We start from the raw sequence: 17,938 nt of genomic DNA on the forward strand, positions 1-17,938 counted from the left end.
GAGCACTTCACAGATGGCAAGCAACAGCATCATAGTGAAAGAATGAGCTGGGCCGTAGATTAATAATATGTGGAACATAGGTGATCTAAAAGCAACAGTTCCTCTTCGCTGCTGAGACTTTCCTTCATAACACCTACACTCACTCATAAGCAGGCAGTGTGTGTGTGTGCGTGTGTGTGCGTGTGTGTGTGTGTGTGTGTGTGTGTGTGTGTGTGTGTGTGTGTGTGTGTGTGTGTGTGTGTGTGTGTGTGTGTGTGTGTGTGTGTGTGTGTGTGTGTGTGTGTGTGTGTGTGTGTGTGTGTGTGTGTGTGTGTGTGTGGTTCTGAGGTAAGGAATAGTAGAAGCAGACAGGGAGACAGTGCATCTGAACTCTGAACTTTCTCCAGGAACCAGCGTCTCCCCTGTACACTCCCCACTATCACACACACACACACACACACACACACACACACACACACACACACACACACACACACACACACACACACACACACACACACACACACACACACACACACACACCACACACACACACACACACACCACACACACACCACACACACCACACACACACCACACACACACCACACACACAGACAAACACACACACACCACACAGACATCTGTCTAAACATGGTTGACTCTATCTCCCACTGCCAATGCAGGCACCACAGACATCTCAAACATTCATAAATACTCTCCTTGTTTTCCCATAAAATAACCCCTTTAATGGAGTTTAACAATGACACAGCAGACTAATCCGGTATCTGAATATCACTGTGTGTTAGTGTTTACGTTACAAGTAACACACATATTTGCTCATTACAAATAAGTTGACAGGAGGACAGCCACAGGATGTGCATGTCTACATAAACGGTGCCGTTCCAAGCAGATTTGTAGTTCATCAAATCAAACCAAGTTTATTTTATATAGCCCTTCGTACATCAGCTAATATCTCGAAGTGCTGTACAGAAACCCAGCTTAAAACCCCAAACAGCAAGCAATGCAGGTGTAGAAGCACGGTGGCTGGGAAAAACTCCCTAGAAAGGCCAAAACCTAGGAAGAAACCTAGAGAGGAACCAGGCTATGAGGGGTGGCCAGTCCTCTTCTGGCTGTGCCGGGTGGAGATTATAACAGAACATGGCCAAGATGTTCAAAATGTTCATAAATGACCAGCATGGTCAAATAATAATCAGGAATAAATGTCAGTTGGCTTTTCGTAGCCGATCATTAAGAGTTGAAAACAGCAGGTCTGGGACAGGTAGCACGTCCGGTGGAAGTTAAGACTTCTAAGTGATAGGTGAGTGGGGATGCAGGTAGCCTAGTGGGTAAGTGCGTTGGGCCAGTAACCGAAAAGGTCGCTAGGTGAAAAATCTGTCAATGTGCCCTTGAGCAAGGCACTTAACCCTAAATGCTCATGTAAGTTGCTCTGGGTAAGAGCATCTGCTAAATGACTAAAATGTCAAATGTAGAAAGACACATGAACTAACTGTTATCAGCTGAATAGTTTTCATGTTTGTTATTCTTGCCTCATCTGGTTGTTGAGACCAGTGGTAATCATCTCGTGATAGTACTGTCTGCCTGCCTTGTCTCTCTGGTCAATGGGAGGACACAAGGCATACATGTAGGTCTAGGGGCTATGGCCAAATACCTATTTTGAAAGAGCAGTGTTGTCTATGTGGTGTGTGTGTGTGTGTGTGTGTGTGTGTGTGTGTGTGTGTGTGTGTGTGTGTGTGTGTGTGTGTGTGTGTGTGTGTGTGTGTGTGTGTGTGTGTGTGTGTGTGTGTGTGTGTGTGTGTGTGTGTGTGTGTGTGTGTGTGTGTGTGTGTGTGTCTGGGGGGGTATGCCAGTGTACTTGCTCTCTCATGATGTCAACTACTCTCCTTTTGAAGTTCAGAATTATTACATTATTCAACCCAAATCCCTCTATGAAAATCATGAGTTAGTTCTTGTATCATAAGAGTCATTTTATTTAATGTCTGCCTTTTCAACTGAGCTCTGTTTCTCTCCTCTCGGCATTGTGACCTTTGAACCAGTCATTTCTGCTTGTCCTGGTTAGACTACTCACTGTGTGTACAGTTTCTGTACCACAGGAGTTTGGTGGCACCTTAATTGGGGAGGATCATTGGAACGCTATCAAACACATGTGTTTAATGCCATTCCATTTGCTCTGTACCAGCCATTATTATGAGCCGTCCTCCCCTCACCAACCTCCACTGGACACAGCGATTCATGCTCACAGTGCATGCACACACAAAGACACACACATAAAAACAAACACACAACCTCAACTGTTGATCCTGTATAGTCAGCTGGTTCGTTGCAAACAGAGACAAAGTGTTGCTCCCCTTTCAGTCTGCATCATAAATTATCATATATTTTTCCTACATTGTAAATGTCCTTTTTTTAATGTTTAAATGAAAGCAAGCAATTGTCAGCATTGATGAGAGACTGGCACTGAAGACAACAGGTCATTTGAAATACACAGAGAGAGAGAGAGAACCAACATGTATTATTCAGCCATTGAACTGATTTTGTTGGTTTATAATGTTTTGTGTGTCGTGTTGTTTCAGCTTTACGACAAAATCAACACAAAGTCATCGCCCCAGATCAGAAACCCCCCCAGCAATACTGTACAGAGGGCCAAGGAGGTGAGCCTGCCCTCGCGCACACACTCACACACACACACGTACACACACACACATACACACACACGTACACACACATACACACACACGTACATATTGATACAATATTGTGTTGTGTGCTTGTTACCATGCTTGTGTATAAGATATTATTCATGATGATTGATGACGTGATCAACTCTATAGATCACAGTACGCTGCGTCATAATTCCCTGACCACACACTCTGCTTAATCAACACGGCTCTAGCCATTAACACATCTCTCTACTATTCATTAGGTTCACATCTCAAACAGCACCCTATTTCTCATGTAGTGCACTATGTTTGACCACAGCCCTATGTGGCTCTGATCAGAAGAGGTCAAAACTGGTGCCAATGTGTGGAATAAGGAATCTAACTCTTCACTGCTGTTATCTACTTCGGCTATCTGCTGCTTGTTTAACATTGGGTCAAGCTGGCCTGAGGTCAGTGTTTGAAGGAGTTGAACCTCTTCTCCTCTCCTCTAACCTCTTTAGTTTTTTCCTCAAAATAACAACAACCTCATAGCTATGTGTCACCAGCTAGGTAACAAACCCGGGTTGTCCACAACACAAAACTCAATACTATGTTGGCTTTCTGAGCTAAAGGCCAGCCGTTAGGCTCTGGGAGCTAACATGAATCTTCAGGTTTCAGGCAAGGTTACTCATCAAGAGAGTGTAGTTCATGAACCACCTCCACTACATAAGGACACATGCACGGCTGTCCTACTGGGCCATGTCTTATGACAGCCCCAGCCAGCTTTACATTAGGATATAACTGTAACGTGGTTAGATGTGAGAGCTACACCTCAGTAAAGTACGGTGGAGGTGAAGTGGTGACGTGGAGGTGTACAGAAGGGTGTAATTGTGTAGCTCAGTTGGTTGAGCATGGATCTTGCAAGGCCAAGGATAGTGGGTTCAATTCCCACTGGGGTCATGCAAAAATATATGCACTCATGACTGAAAGTTGCTTTGGACAGAAGTGTCTGTTAAATGTCATGTATTATTATAATATACCCTCAGCAAAAAAAGAAACATCCCTTTTTCAGGACCCTGTCTTTTCAAAGATAATTCGTAAAAAATCCAAATAACTTCACAGATCTTCATAGTAAAGGGTTTGAACACTGTTTCCCATGCTTGTTCAATGAACCATAACAATTAATGAACATGCACCTGTGGAACGGTCGTTAAGACACTAACAACTTACAGACGGTAGGCAATTAAGGTCACAGTTATGAAAACTTAGAACACTAAAGAGGTCTTTCTACTGACTCTGAAAAACACTGAAAGAAAGATGCCCTGTTCATCTGCGTGATGAGGCATGCTGCAAGGAGGCATGCTGCAAGGAGGCTTGAGGACTGCAGATGTGGCCAGGGCAATAAATGACAATGTCCATACTGTGAGAGGCCTAAGACAGTGCTACAGGGAGACAGGACGGACAGCTGATCATCCTCATAGTGTCAGACCCCATGTAAAAACACCTGCACAGGATCGGTACATCTGAACATCACACCTGCGGGACAGGTACAGGATGGCAACAACAACTGCCCGAGTTACACCAGGAACGCACAATCCCTCCATCAGTGCTCAGACTGTCCGCAATAGGCTGAGAGAGGTTGGACTGAGGGCTTGTAGACCTGTTGTAAGGCAGGTCCTCACCAGACATCACCGGCAACAATGTCGCCTATGGGCTCAAACCCACTGTCGCTGGACCAGACAGGACCAGGGGTGATGGTCAGATTTGTATTTATCGTTGAAGGAATGAGCGTTACACCGAGGCCTGTACTCTGGAGCGGGATCGATTTGGAGGTGGAGGGTCTGTCATGGTCTGGGGCAGTGTGTCACAGCATCATCGGACTGAGCTTGCTGTCATTGCAGACAATCTCAACGCTGTGCGTTACAGGGAAGACATCCTCCTCCCTCATATGGTACCCTTCCTGCAGGCTCATCCTGACATGACCCTCCAGCATGACAATGCCACCAGCCATACTGCTCGTTCTCTGCGTCATTTCCTGCAAGACTGGAATGTCAGTGTTCTGCCATGGCCAGCGAAGAGCCCGAATCTCAATCCCATTGAGCACATCTGGGACCTGTTGGATCGGAGGGTGAGGGCTAGGGCCATTCCCCCCAGAAATGTCCGGGAACTTGCAGGTGTCTTGGTGGAAGAGTTGGGTAACATCTCACATAAAGAAATGGCACATCTGGTGCAGTCCATGAGGAGGAGATGCACTACAGTACTTAATGCAGCTGGTGGCCACACCAGATAGTGACTGTTACTTTTGATTTTGACCCCCAATTTGTTCAGGGACACATTATTAAATTTTCTGTTAGTCACATGTCTGTGGAACTTGTTCAGTTTATGTCTCAGTTGGTGAATCTTGTTATGTTCATACAAGTATTTACACATGTTCAGGTTGCTGAAAATAAACACAGTTGACAGTGAGAGGACGTTTCTGTTTTTGCTGAGTTTAGAAGACTATGACTCTGATCTAGGATCAGATTCTAGGGTACTGGTCCTGTAGTAGGACTGGTTCTATAGTAGGACTGGTTCTATAGTAGGACTGGTTCTGTAGTAGGACTGGTTCTGTAGTAGGACTGGTTCTATAGTAGGACTGGTTCTGTAGTAGGACTGGTTCTGTAGTAGGACTGGTTCTATAGTAGGACTGGTTCTGTAGTAGGACTGGTTCTGTAGTAGGAGTGGTTCTATAGTAGGACTGGTTCTGTAGTAGGACTGGTTCTATAGTAGGACTGGTTCTAGAGTAGGACTGGTTCTGTAGTAGGACTGGTTCTATAGTAGGACTGGTTCTGTAGTAGGACTGGTTCTGTAGTAGGACTGGTTTTGTAGTAGGACTGGTTCTGTAGTAGGACTGGTTCTATAGTAGGACTGGTTCTATAGTAGGACTGGTCCTGTAGTAGGACTGGTTCTGTAGTAGGACTGGTCCTGTAGTAGGACTGGTTCTGTAGTAGGACTGGTTCTGTAGTAGGACTGGTTCTATAGTAGGACTGGTTCTATAGTAGGACTGGTTCTGTAGTAGGACTGGTTCTATAGTAGGACTGGTTCTGTAGTAGGACTGGTTCTATAGTAGGACTGGTTCTGTAGTAGGACTGGTTTTGTAGTAGGACTGGTTCTATAGTAGGACTGGTTCTGTAGTAGGAGTGGTTCTATAGTAGGACTGGTTCTGTAGTAGGACTGGTTCTATAGTAGGACTGGTTCTAGAGTAGGACTGGTTCTGTAGTAGGACTGGTTCTATAGTTTTGAACTACTAGACTGTTTAACAGTTTTGAACTACTAGACTGTTTAACACTGAGGCTGTGTTCCATTCCAAAAGGTTTCCCCCTGAAAGAGAGGTGGACAAGAGCAGAAGGAGTAGGGACAACTGTTTCGTAATGGAATGCAGCCTGCGATCGAATCTGCAGTCTGTTCTACAAACATACAGGATCTGTTGGGTTTTGTTTGCCACTGTTAGTGAAGCTAATCCACAGTCTGTTGGATCATTCATAGACACTATTCATATAATAAGGAGCTTAGACTGTTTGTTTATTTGTGCTTTGTTAGTAGGTCCTGAGCTACACACACACTCAGACACACACGCACACACACTCAGACACACACCCACACACACACACTCTCAGACACACACACACTCAGACACACACACACACACACTCAGACACACACACACACACACACATACTCACTCACACACACACACACACACACACACACACACACACACACACACACACACACATACTCACTCACACACGCGCACACACACACACACACTCACACGCGCACACACACTCACACACTCACACGCGCACACACACTCACACACTCACACTCACACACACAATCACACTCACACACACTCACGCACACACACTCACGCACACACACACTCACACACACACTTACACGCACACACACACTCACACACAGACACTCACACGCACACACTCACACACACACACACACACTCAGACACACACTCACACGCACACACACACTCACACTCACACCCACTCACTCACTCACACGCACACACACACTCACAGTCACTCACTTACACACACACACTCATGCACACACACTTGCACACACACACTCACACTTACACTCACACACTCACACTCACATGCACACACACACTCACACACACTTACACTCACACACTCACACTCACACTCACACGCACACGCACACAAACACACTCACACGCACACACTCATACGCTCACACACACACACACGCACACACACACTCAGACACACACTCACAAGCACACACACACTCACACACACACACACAAACACACACACTCACACTCACAGGCACACTCACACTCACACACGCACACACACACACACACACACACACACTCACACGCACACACACACTCACACACACACTCACACACACTCACACTCTAGCTGGCTGAATTCACACACTCTCAATGAATGAACCAGGAGAGAGAGGGAGGGAGGGATGGGTATGGGTTAGACGGAGGGAGGAGGGAGGTAGGGAGGGAGAGACCAGAGAAAAGGTAGTGTGCATTGTTAGTGTGTGTATAGACTTTGTCAAAACAAGCCCACATGTTGTAAGTGTGAAATGTTTGTATTGGGTTCATTGTATGTGGAGGGCAATTAAATTGTACTTCAGGCTGAAAAGAAAGTGAGAGGGGGAGGGAGTAGGTTGAAAAACACAGCAGTATTAACACTGGACAGTCCATTTAGAGCAGTGTAGAGCTCTGAATGTGGCTTTGAAGTAAGTCTAAAGGATTTGAGTAATTAACCAGCTAGAGTTGACCCAGTCTGGTCCTAGAAGGGATTTAGTCTAACCTGTTTATGGTGCTGTCTTTGTCAGGGTTTTTTCTTTTAAACTGGTCTAGTTGGATTAGGAGTTTGTATGGAGTTGAATTAGGAGTTTGTATGGCGTTGGATTAGGAGTTTGTATGGAGTTGGATTAGGAGTTTGTATGGCGTTGGATTAGGAGTTTGTATGGCGTTGGATTAGGAGTTTGTATGGAGTTGGATTAGGAGTTTGTATGGCGTTGGATTAGGAGTTTGTATGGCGTTGGATTAGGAGTTTGTATGGAGTTGGATTAGGAGTTTGTATGGCGTTGGATTAGGAGTTTGTATGGCGTTGGATTAGGAGTTTGTATGGAGTTGGATTAGGAGTTTGTATGGAGTTGGATTAGGAGTTTGTATGGAGTTGGATTAGGAGTTTGTATAGAGTTGGATTAGGAGTTTGTATGGAGTTGGATTAGGAGTTTGTATGGAGTTGGATTAGGAGTTTGTATGGAGTTGGATTAGGAGTTTGTATGGAGTTGGATTAGGAGTTTGTATGGCGTTGGATTAGGAGTTTGTATGGAGTTGGATTAGGAGTTTGTATGGAGTTGGATTAGGAGTTTGTATGGAGTTGGATTAGGAGTTTGTATGGAGTTGGATTAGGAGTTTGTATGGCGTTGGATTAGGAGTTTGTATGGCGTTGGATTAGGAGTTTGTATGGAGTTGGATGAGGAGTTTGTATGGAGTTGGATTAGGACTTTGTATGGAGTTGGATTAGGAGTTTGTATGGAGTTGGATTAGGAATGTGTATGGAGTTGGATTAGGAATTTGTATGGCGTTGGATTAGGAGTTTGTATGGCGTTGGATTAGGAATTTGTATGGAGTTGGATTAGGAGTTTGTATGGAGTTGGATTAGGAATGTGTATGGAGTTGGATTAGGAGTTTGTATGGCGTTGGATTAGGAGTTTGTATGGAGTTGGATTAGGAGTTTGTATGGAGTTGGATTAGGAGTTTGTATGGCATGGTTTGCAGTAGTGGAAAAAGTACCCAATTGTCATACTTGAGTAAAAGTAAAGATACCTTAATAGAAAATGACTAATAGAATGACTAATAGAAAAGTCACCTATTTTGATTTGTATTTATTTATTTAACCTTTATTTAACTAGACAAATCAATTAAGAACAAATTCTTATTTACAATGACGGCACCCAGTAAAATACTACTTGAGTAAAAGTCTAAAAGTATTTGGTTTTAAATATACTTAAGTATCAAAAGTCAATGTAAAAGTATAAATCTTTTCAAATTCCTTATATTAACCAAACCAGACAGCCCCATTTTCTTGTTTTTTTATATTTATGGATAGCCAGGGGCCCACTCCAACACATCATTTACAAACAAAGCATTTGTGTTTAGTGAGTCCGATCAGAGGCAATAGGGATGACCAGGGATTTTCTTTAAGTTTGTGAATTGGACAATTTTCCTGTCCTGTTAAGCATTCAAAATGTAACGAGTACTTTTGGGTGTCAGGGAAAATGTATAGAGTAAAAAGTACATTCTTTTCTTTAGAAATGTATTAAAGTAAAAGTGGCAAAATATAAATAATAAAGTACAGATACCCAAAAAAATGACTTACCGGTAAGTAGTACTTTAAAGTATTTTTACTTAAGTACCACACTGGGAGTTTGTATGGCATTGGATTATAGGTGTGTGTGTGCGCGTGTGTGTGTGCGTGCGTGTGTGCAATGTTTTTTTGTTGCCTACTTCCTATAGCAGTGTCCTCATTTTCTCTCTGAGTTCTGATCTGAGTGTCTTTCTAGTCAATGTTAGACACATTGATCCAGTATTTCACCACAGAACCAAAATCTCCTTTATTTCTTGCCACCAGTGACTTAAAGGGACTTCCTCTGTGATACTCTGCTTGACTTTCTGCTGCTGATCCTCAGTGGCGATACTGAAATAATAAAAAAAAATAATACTAGCACTTTTTATATTTGACCCTGGTCCTAAACCTATAGACACTAACCTTTCCCCCCGACGCCGTCATCTTAGACCTTTTTCAACTTTACCCCCCTGACCCTCTTGACAACCCCTGGCCTTTGACCCCATGACCCCTGGCTCTTTCTATGAGGACCAAGGACATCCTCAGAGGTCACGTGTAACTGTCCTTCCTGTGTCCTCCTCCTGGTCTAAAGAGCTCCATCCAAGACGAAGCAAGTTCCACTTTGAAACACCTGGAATATGTAAGCCCTAGAGACGCCATTCACAACACACACACACACACACACACACACACACACACACACACACACACACAAATAAAACAAAGAAAAACGAGTTGGTTTTATTTTAAAGCAATGTTGTATTTGACAGAAGGAGACTGGGAGTAGCGTAGAGCTGTCTGTGACGATGCATACGTTAGGCTGTAGCCTGACCCATGTAAGCTGTAGCTCAGTAGCACGTGTGTGAGTCTATTGTGGAGTCTGTAGTGTGGCTCTGAGTGTATCCTCTCTAAAATAGGTCGTAAATTGTTGTGTCGATCAAGTTTGTGATCCGTTCCGTTTTCAACTCAGAAAGTGAAATTGAACGTCCTGATTGATCAGAGGCAATGGATACAACAATAGCAAACACACAGATTGATCCATAGCGATGTCACCTGGATTTATGTTTAACTTCCCCTCCAAGCCTGGTCTTACCACTCATTTACATTTTTACATTTGAGTCATTTAGCAGTCGCTCTTATCCAGAGAGACGTACAGGTGCCATTAGGGTTAAAGCAAAATTCCACCAAAAAACGATCTTTTGGTATTTGTTCCATTAGTCCACTGTTGATATCGTCCCAAAATGTTTTGCTTGATGGCAATCAAGTTTTCAAGATATGTAACTTTCAAAATAAAGAAATCATCCCTGTATGATGCGTTTTTCATCATATGACACAAAACGCAACATCATATGATGGAAAATGTATCATACGGGTATGATTTCTGTATTTTAAAAGTTAAATATCTTGAAAACTTGATTGCTGACAGCAAAATATTTTTGGGACTTTGTCAACAATGGACTAATGAAACAAATACCAAAATATCATTTTTGGGTGGACTTTCCCTTTAAGTGACTTGCTTAAGGGCACATTGACAGATGTTTTACATAGGCAGCTCAGGGATTTGAACCAGTGACCTTTCGGTTATTGGCCCAATGCTCTTAACTGCTAAGCTACCTGCTGCCCATCTGCCACAGACACACTCACACACACACTCCAACTCGCACACACCTTTACGTGCCAGGACTCTCCATCTCCCAATTCAGCAGGCAGGTGTGACATAGCAGGACCTGACTCCAAATCAGGTCACTCCGAGAGGCCAGAGGGCATGAACAAGCCCTGAAGAGGACTCTTATTGGTTAAGAGAAGCCATGAGGAGGGACCTTATGGGATGAACATTTCAAAATGCAATTTGTACTGGTTTACGTGGTTCTACAGGGAGGGGGGGTTAGGAAGTGTGAGAGGGTATTACTGTATGTGTGTATACTCAGACCAGAGGTTGATGTACTCTTCAGTGTGTGTTTGGGACAGGCATTAAGCAGGACTACTCTACTACTTTAAAGAAAGGCCCTGTGACTGGCGTCCTATGCTTTTGTGCTTCCACCTTACAGGTACTGGAAGAGATCTCTTATTACCCAGACAACCACGACGCCAAGGAGCTCAGACGGATACTGACCCAGCCGCACTTTATGGTGAGTGAAAGCACACACATACACACACACCTCGACTTGGCTGTGTTTAGGCGTCATGACTGAAGCTGTAGCAGAGACAAAGAGAGACAGAAACAGACAGAGAGAGAGTGGGCCAGATAGAAGGAGAGAGACAGAGAGGTAAGGACAGAGACAGAAAGAGAGGGGGCAGATAGATGGAGAGAGACAGAGGTAAGGACAGAGACAGAAAGAGAGGGAGCAGATAGATGGAGAGAGACAGAGGTAAGGAGAGAGACAGAAAGAGAGGGGGCAGATAGATGGAGAGAGACAGAGGTAAGGACAGAGACAGAAAGAGAGGGGGGCATATAGATGGAGAGAGACAGAGGTAAGGACAGAGACAGAAAGAGAGGGGGCAGATAGATGGAGAGAGACAGAGGTAAGGAGAGAGACAGAAAGAGAGGGAGCAGATAGATGGAGAGAGACAGAGGTAAGGACAGAGACAGAAAGAGAGGGGGCAGATAGATGGAGAGAGACAGAGGTAAGGAGAGAGACAGAGAGGGAGCAGATAGATGGAGAGAGACAGAGGTAAGGACAGAGACAGAAAGAGAGGGGGCAGATAGATGGAGAGAGACAGAGGTAAGGAGAGAGACAGAAAGAGAGAGAGCAGATAGATGGAGAGAGACAGAGGTAAGGACAGAGACAGAAAGAGAGGGTGCAGATAGATGGAGAGAGACAGAGAGGTAAGGACAGAGACAGAAAGAGAGGGGGCAGATAGATGGAGAGAGACAGAGGTAAGGAGAGAGACAGAAAGAGAGGGAGCAGATAGATGGAGAGAGACAGAGGTAAGGAGAGAGACAGAAAGAGAGTGGAACATCAGTGAGAGCACACCGGGGAACTAACACCTGCCTGCACGTGACAGCATTCCCTCCCCCATATGCCCCCCTAGGCACAACTATGACAACATAACCAACAAAAACGGGTCACAACTCCTACAGCTCTGTCGCACACTGGGTATGTACATAGTCAATGGTAGGCTTCGAGGGGACTCCTATGGTAGGTACACCTATAGCTCATCTCTTGGCAGTAGTACTGTAGACTATCACTGACCTCAACCCAGAGTCTCTCAGAGCGTTCACAGTCAGCCCACTGACACGCCTATCAGATCACAGCAAAATTACAGTCTACTTGAACAGAGCAATACTCAATCATGAGGCATCAAAGCCAAAGGAACTGAGTAACATTAAGAAATGCTACAGATGGAAGGAATGCAGTTTGGAAACCTACCAAAAACAATTAGGCAACAACAAATTCAATCCCTTTTAGACAATTTCCTGGGTAAAACGTTCCACTGTAATAGTGAAGGTGTAAACTTGGCAGTAGAAAATCTTAACAGTATATATGACCTCTCAGCTTCCCTATCAAATCTAAAAATCTCAAATAGAAAACCGAAGAAAATGAACAACAATGACAAATGGTTTGATGAAGAATGCAAAAATCTAAGAAAGAAATTGAGAAATCTGTCCAACCAAAAACATAGAGACCCGGAAAATCTGAGTCTACGCCTTCACTATGGTGAATCACTAGAACAATACAGAAATACGCTATGGAAAAAGAAGAAACAGCATGTCAGAAATCAGCTCAATGTAATTGAAGAATCCATAGACTCTAACCACTTCTGCGAAAATTGGAAAACACTAAGCAAACAACAACACACATTATCTATCCAAAATGGAGATGTATGGGTAAACCACTTCTCCAATCTTTTTGGCTCTAAAACAAAGAATAAACAGCAAAAACATATACAGGATCAAATACAAATCTTAGAATCAACTATTAAAGACTACCAGAACCCACTGGATTCTCCAAATACCTTGAATGAGCTACAGGACAAAATAAAAACCCTCCAACCCAAAAAGGCATGTGGTGTTGATGGTATCCTTAATGAAATGATCAAATATACAGACAATAAATTCCAATTGGCTATACTACAACTCTTTAACATCATCCTCATCTCTGGCATCTTCCCCAATATTTGGATCCAAGGACTGATCAACCCAATCCACAAAAGTGGAGACAAATTTGACCCCAATAACTACCGGGGGATATGCGTCATCAGCAACCTTGGGAAAATCTTCTGCATTATCATTAACAGCAGACTCGTACATTTCCTCAGTGAAAACAATGTACTGAGCAAATGTCAAATTGGCTTTTTACCAAATTACCGCACAACAGACCATGTATTCACCCTGATTGACAAACAAACAAACCAAAACAAAGGCAAAGTCTGGGGCTCTGTTCACAAACACACCCCACAGAGCCCCAGGACAGCAGCACAATTAGACCTAAGCAAATCATGAGAAAACAAAAAGATAATTACTTGACACGTTGGAAAGAATTAACAAAAAAACAGAGCAAACTAGAATGCTATTTGGCCCTAAACAGAGTACACAGTGGCAGAATACCTGACCATTGTGACTGACCCAAACTTAAGGAAAACTTTGACTATATACAGACTCAGTGAGTATTGCTATCGAAAAAGGCTGCCGTAGGCAGACTTGGCTCTCAAGAGAAGACAGGCTATTTGCATACTGCCCACAAGATTATGTGGAAACTGAGCTGCACTTCCTAACCTCCTGCCACATGTATGACCATATTAGAGACACATACTTCCCTCAGATTACACAGACCCACAAAGAATTTCAAAACAAATTATATTTTGATCAACTGTTTTCTCATGATTTGGTTGGGTCTAATTGTGTTGCTGTCCTGGGGCTCTGTGGGGTCTGTTTGTGTTTGTGAACAGAGCCCCAGGACCAGCTTGCTTAGGGGACTCTTCTCCAGGTTCATCTTCTGTAGGGGATGGCTTTGTTATGGAATGTTTGGGAATCGCTTACTTTTAGCTGGTTGTAGAATTTAACGTCTCTTTTCTGGATTTTGATCATTAGCGGGTATCGGCCTAATTCTGCTCTGCATGCATTATTTGGTGTTTTACGTTGTACACAGAGGATATTTTTGCAGAATTCTGCATGCAGACGTGTACAAAGCTCTCCCTCGCCCTCCATTTGGCAAATCTGACCATAATTCTATCCTTCTGATTCTTGCTTACAAGCAAAAATTAAAGCAAGAAGAACCAGTGTCTCCCGTCTATAAAAAAAGTGGTCAGTTGAAGCAGATGCTTAACTACAGGACAGTTTTGTTAGCACAGACTGGGATATGTTCCAGGATTCCTCCGATGGCATTGAGGAGTACACCACAGTCACTGGCTTTATCAATAAGTGCATCGAGGACGTTGTCCCCATAGTGACTGTACGTACATACCTCAACCAGAAGCCATGGATTACAGGCAACATTCGCACTGTCCTAAAGGGTAGAGCTGCCACTTTAAAGGAGCGGAACTCTAACCCGGAAGCTTATAAGAAATCCCGCTATGCCCTCCGATGAACCGACAAACAGGCAAAGCGACTAAGATCGAATTGTACTACACCGGCTCCGACGCTCGTCGGATGTGGCAGGGCTTGCAAACTTTTACAGACTACAAAGGGAAGCACAGCCGAGAGCTGCCCAGTGACACGAGCCTACCAGATGAGGTAAAGTCAAGTAACACTAAAACATGCATGATAGCATCAGCTGTTCCGGATGACTCTGTGATCACAGAGGATGCAATCTCTATTGCACTCTACACTGCCCTTTCCCACTTGGACAAAAGGAACACATATGTGAAAATGCTATTCATTGACTACAGCTCAGCATTCAACACCATAGTGCCCTCCAAACTCATCACTAAGCTAAGGACCCTGGGACGAAACACCACCCCCAGGTGGTAAGGGTAGGTAACAACACATCCGCCACGCTGATCCTCAACACGGGGGCCCCTCAGGGGTGCGTGCTCAGTCCCCTCCTGTACTCCCTTTTCACTCATGACTGCACGGCCAAGCACGACTCCAACACCATCATTCAGTTTGCTGATGACACAACAGTCATCTGCCTGATCACCGACAACGATGAGACAGCCTATAGGGAGGAGGTCAGAGACCTGACCGTGTGGTGCAAGGACAACAACCTCTCCCTCAACGTGATCAAGACAAAGGAGATGATTGTGGGCTACAGGAAAAGGAGGACCGAGCACACCCACATTCTCATCGACAGGGCTGTAGTTGAGAGCTTCTAGTTCCTTGGTGTCCACATCACCAACAAACTAGCATGGTCCAAGCACACCAAGACAGTCATAAAGAGGGCGCGACAAAACCTATTCCCCCTCAGGAGACTGAAAAAATTTGGCAATGGGTCCTCAGATCCTCAAAAGGTTTTACAGCTGCACCATCGAGAGCATCCTGACCGGTTGCATCATTGCCTGGTATGGCAACTGCTCGGCCTCCGACCGCAAGGCACTACAGAGGGTAGTGCGTACGGCCCAGTACATCACCGGGGCCAAGCTTCCTGCCATCCAGGACCTCTATACCAGGCGGTGTCAGAGGAAAGCCCGAAAAATTTACTCCAGCCGCCCTAGTCATAGAATGTTCTCTCTGCTACCGCACGGCAAGCGGTACCGGAGCGCCAAGTCTAGGTCCAAGAGGCTTATAAACAGCTTCTACCCCCAAGCCATAAGACTCCTGAACAGCTAATCAAATGGCTACCCAGACTATTTGCATTGCCCCCTCCCTCCCCCGCATATAGCGAAATTGTGTGTACTTAACGTTACACATGCACTTATGAATGTAGCCCCCTCTCCTTTGTACGCTGCCGCTACTGTCTGTTATCATCTATGCATAGTCACTTTAATAACTCTACCTACATGTACATATTACCTCAATTACCTCGACTCAGGTGCCCCCTCACATTGACTCTGTACCGGTACCCCCTGTATATAGCCCCGCTATTATTATTTTACTGCTGCTCTTTAATTATTTGTTATTCTTATCTCTTACCTTTTTCTATGTCTTTTCTTAAAACTGCATTGTTGGTTAAGGGCTTGTAAGTAAGCATTTCACTGTAAGGTCTACACCTGTTGTATTCGGTGCATGTGACAAATACAATTTGATTTGATTTGAAATAGCATTCTAGTTTTTATATTTCCAACGTGTCAAGTAATTATCTTTTGTTTCTCATGATTTGGTTGGGTTGGTTTGTGTTTGTGAACAGAGCCCCAGGAGAGCAACACAATTAGACCCAACCAAATCATGAGAAAACAAAATGAGAATTACTTGACACACTGGAAAGAATTAACCGAAAAAAACAGAGCCTTGCTATTGAGAAAGGCTGCCGTAGACAGACCTGGCTCTCAAGAGAAGACAGGCTATGTGCACACTGCCCACAAAATGATGTGGAAACTGAGCTTCACTTCCTAAACTCCTGCCAAATGTATGACCATATTAGAGACACATACTTCCCTCAGATTACACAGATCCACGAAGAATTAAAAAATAAATAATATTTTGATAAACTCCCATATCTACTGGGTGAAATACATCAGTGTGCATCACAGCAGCAAGATTTGTGACCTGTTTCCACAAGAAAAGGGCAACCAGTGAAGAACAAACACCACTGTAAATGCAACCCATATTTATGTTTATTTATTTTCCCTTTGGTACTTTAAATATTTGCCCATTGTAAGACATAATATGACATTCTAAGTTTGGAATGTTTACTGTAAAATTGTATTGTTAATTTCACTTTAGTTTATCATCTATTTCACTTGCTTTGGCAATGTAAACATATGTTTCCCATGCCAATAAAGCCCTTAACTTGAAATTGAATTGAAGGAGTTGGGGCCGAGCAATACAGACTGCACTGTGAAGGGAGAGAGCGTGGTCTGGGGGAGAGATGGAAGGAGGGTTTTGGAAAGAGGGAGAGATTGTGAGTGAAATGGAGTGGTCAGTGAGTCGTGTAGATCTGACCTGGAGCCTAGCTCTACACGGTCTGACCAAAATGGAGGGAGGAGAGAGATGGAGAGAGGGAAGAAAGAGGTGGGGGGAACGGAGAGGCAGAGGTGGTGATACTAGGGAGGCAGGCACCATTAGGTACAAGCTGCCATATCCCTAGACACACACAGACAGGGGCATGTGTGTCCCCAGCCTGCCTCTCTCTCATGCGCACGTTACAGAAGGCCCAGCTTTATCCCTCGTCCACCACTCACTCTACTAGCTACTGATACTGGTGAGGACCTAACGTTCTAATTCTGTAACTGTAGAATTCCATTTTTGGTCAACTTTACTCCGGATCAGATATTCTAGAACTCTGGGGTTGACTTCAGAATGCTTTTGTTTGGGAATTCCAGTTCCACAGATGTTTTCCCTCTTTTATCATCTTGCACCCAAAATAAGTACATGAGTGTGTCTAGCTTTTAAAGTTCCTGTTGTAGTATAGCGTAGTTGGCTGAAGGTGTCATCATTTCTGGTCAAACCTGAACCCTGCCTAATATAAGGTAATGCCACTGGTCTATGTTGTGTCCATAGCAGTGTTCAACTGAAGGTAGCATGCACTTTATTGGTGTGCTGAAATCACCTCAGACCAGGTTGTTAAGATAAAGCTATCAGTGGACTGTCACTTTAAAGCCTCTCTGTCTGGGCGTTAGTTCACTTCAAACCCAGGATCTTGCTCTCATTAGGGGTCTCAAGACTCACACACACACACACCTTCTGCACTCCTGTGGTAATGTGTGTGTGTGTGCGTGCGTGTGTGCGTGCGTGCGTGCGTGCGTGTGTGTGTGTGTGTGTGTGTGTGCTCCCTGTGGGGATGTAGTTTAATGAGAGTCAGAGAGGCTGCCGCTACCTTCATGTCTCACTCTCTGATCTCCTTCTCT

General features: G+C 44.2%; 1 protein-coding gene across 18 annotated transcripts in view; it reads left to right on the plus strand.

The window, feature by feature from the left end:
- LOC129820868 (peripheral plasma membrane protein CASK-like) overlaps window positions 1-17,938 on the plus strand; it is a 237,314-nt gene that overhangs the window by 166,621 nt on the left and 52,755 nt on the right. For 9 of the 18 annotated variants that reach the window (XR_008754252.1, XM_055877923.1, XM_055877926.1 and 6 more), the window contains 3 exons: window positions 2,574-2,651; window positions 9,645-9,692; window positions 11,101-11,181. Coding sequence is in view for 17 of the 18 variants with exons in the window: in XM_055877923.1 (XP_055733898.1) it covers window positions 2,574-2,651; window positions 9,645-9,692; window positions 11,101-11,181 (207 nt within the window). In the remaining variant the exon portion in view is untranslated. The remainder of the gene's footprint in view (window positions 1-2,573; window positions 2,652-9,644; window positions 9,693-11,100; window positions 11,182-17,938) is intronic. The other 9 variants (XM_055877924.1, XM_055877925.1, XM_055877927.1 and 6 more) reach the window with 1 other exon arrangement.

Source organism: Salvelinus fontinalis, chromosome 23, assembly GCF_029448725.1.
Source record: "Salvelinus fontinalis isolate EN_2023a chromosome 23, ASM2944872v1, whole genome shotgun sequence".
Lineage (NCBI taxonomy): Eukaryota > Metazoa > Chordata > Actinopteri > Salmoniformes > Salmonidae > Salvelinus > Salvelinus fontinalis.